The 2,242-nt window shown below is 54.9% G+C and overlaps 1 protein-coding gene across 1 annotated transcript in view; it reads right to left on the reverse strand.

The window, feature by feature from the left end:
• SRRM3 (serine/arginine repetitive matrix 3) overlaps positions 1-2,242 on the reverse strand; it is a 71,543-nt gene that overhangs the window by 43,844 nt on the left and 25,457 nt on the right. Inside the window, exon 3 of the mRNA XM_011976352.1 lies at positions 2-79. Coding sequence (XP_011831742.1) covers positions 2-79 — 78 coding nt within the window. The remainder of the gene's footprint in view (position 1; positions 80-2,242) is intronic.

The following is a 2,242-nucleotide window of genomic DNA, read 5'->3' on the forward strand; positions in this document are numbered from 1 at the left end:
CGGGCCGTCGTCGTCGTCAAAGGGCGCGTACTCCAGGCCCGGCTCAGCGCCCTCGGTCAGTCGTGGGGTCTCCGCCACACTGCCAGCGACAGGGACGCTCACCACCTGTCTCGGGACGGCTTTTCTCCGCCCCTTTTCCTGGCGCGGGGGGCCTGACTTAGCCCCCCAAGTCTGCGGGCTGCTACCCAGCTGGAGGAGGGGCGTGGGGCACCTGCGGCCCCTGCCCTTACAGGGCTAGGCAGAGATTTGGGGAACCCAACGGGGCACATCCCCTACAGGTCCCCGACCTCACAGTACAATCTTTTGCAAAAAAGAAAGAGGATAACCGAGCCCCTTATTTAGCCTGCACCCCTTCGAAGTTCCCACCATCTCAGTAAGCCCCCTCCTTTTTTTTTTTTTTTTTTTTTTTTAATTTTGGAGATAGGGTTTTGCTCTGTTGCTCAGGCTGGGTTGCAGTGGTGGGATCATAGCTCACTGCAGCCTTGAACTCCTGGGCCCAAGCGATCCTCTCTCTTCAGCCTCTTGAGTAGCTGGGACTACAGGCATGGACCCCCACCCTGGCTCATTTGAAAAATTTTGCAGAGACAGGGTCTCACTATGTTGACCAGGCTGGTTTCGAACTCTTGGGCTGGTTTCGAACTCCTGGCCTCAAGCGATCCTCCCTTTGATCTCTCAAAGTGCTGGGATTCCAGTCATGAGCCATCTTGCAGTCGTGGGTGGGGTGTGTGTGTGTGTGCCTACTCCTTATATGAGGCTACTTTTCCTCACTGAATCCCCTCCGTATCCCAGCCCCATTCATTGACCCTCCCCCTCAGTGAACCTCCCATTTGATCCCTGTGCCCCTAACCCTACTGTCCTATTCTGGGAACCCCATCTCCATCCCTCCTTTCTCTCACTGAACCCTAATTTCTCTTTTCTTTTCTTTTCTTTCTTTCTTTTTTTTTTCAGAGTCTCACTCTGTTGTCCCGGCTGGAGTGCAGGGGCCCGATCTCACCTCACTGCAACCTCTGCCTCCTGCAACCTCCTGCAATCTCACCTCTCTGCAACCTCCGCCTCCTGGGTTCAAGTGATTCTCCTGCCTCAGCCTCTGGAGTAGCTGGGATTACAGGAGCCCGCTAATTTTTGTATTTTGAGTAGAGACGGGGTTTCTCCATGTTGGTCAGGCTGGTATGGAACTCCCGACCTCAGGTAATCTGCCAGCCTCGGCCTCCCAAAGTGCTGTTACAGGCGTGAGCCACCGCGCACGGCGAACTCTAAATTTCTCAGAGTCCCTTCTTCCTGGCCTAGCTCCGCCCTCCCCGAGCCCCGTCTCAATGATGTGGGTCTTCCCTCACCTGGGTGTTCTGTCCCTGAGGCCCCTCCCGCTGGCTGAGTGCCTCCGTGCCCCTCTTCCCCTCCTTTCCTCCAGCCAGGCCTCTGTCGCTGAAATATTCATAGCCTCTCCTCGCCCTCCCCTCTGCAGCCTCCAGGGGGCCCCGCTGCTCATCTCCGGCAGCGGGACTGTGCTCATCAATCAAGCCTGGTGGCAGAGGGTGGGGGCCTCCGAAACTCCCTATCCATCTTACAGAACTCTCCTTTTAGCTCAGCAGGGACCAGACGCCTCCTGTCCCTGCTCCAGGAGCCCCAGCCAGCCTCTGCCACAGATGTTGGCTCCGTACAGTCTATTCTCAGAGCGCTTCTTTTTTTTCTAGAGGTAGCTGGGCTCCAGGCAAGAGCCTGAGCTTTGAAGCGCCAGACAAGGGCTCATCCTGCACTGTCCTGAGTCGCCTTGTGACCTGGGGTCTGCCGTGTCCCTCTGTGAGCCTATTCTCGAAGGTGAGAGTGATAACTCAATTCCAGGGCTGCTGGGAGAATTTGCTGAGGTCATAGGTGCTGTGCAGTTTCTTTTTTTATTTTTTATTTTATTTAGTTTGTTTTTTTGAGACAGAGTCTCTCCCTGTCGCCGAGGCTGGAGTGCAGTGGTGCGATCACAGCTCACTGCAGCCTTGAACTCCTGGCCTCAAGTGATCCTCCCACTCCAGCCTCCAGGGAGGCTGGGACTACAGGAGCACACCACCACTCCTACCTAATTAAAAAATATATATATATTTTAATAGAGATGGGGTCTCACTATGTTGCCCAGGCTGGTCTTGACCTCCTGGCCTCAAGTCAGGAGGATTGCTCAAGAAATTCTCTTGCCTTGGCCTCCCAAAGTGCTAGGATTACAGGTGTGAGCCACCATGCCTGGTCTTTTTTTTTTTTT

This window comes from Mandrillus leucophaeus, unplaced genomic scaffold (genome assembly GCF_000951045.1).
Source record: "Mandrillus leucophaeus isolate KB7577 unplaced genomic scaffold, Mleu.le_1.0 Scaffold164, whole genome shotgun sequence".
Lineage (NCBI taxonomy): Eukaryota > Metazoa > Chordata > Mammalia > Primates > Cercopithecidae > Mandrillus > Mandrillus leucophaeus.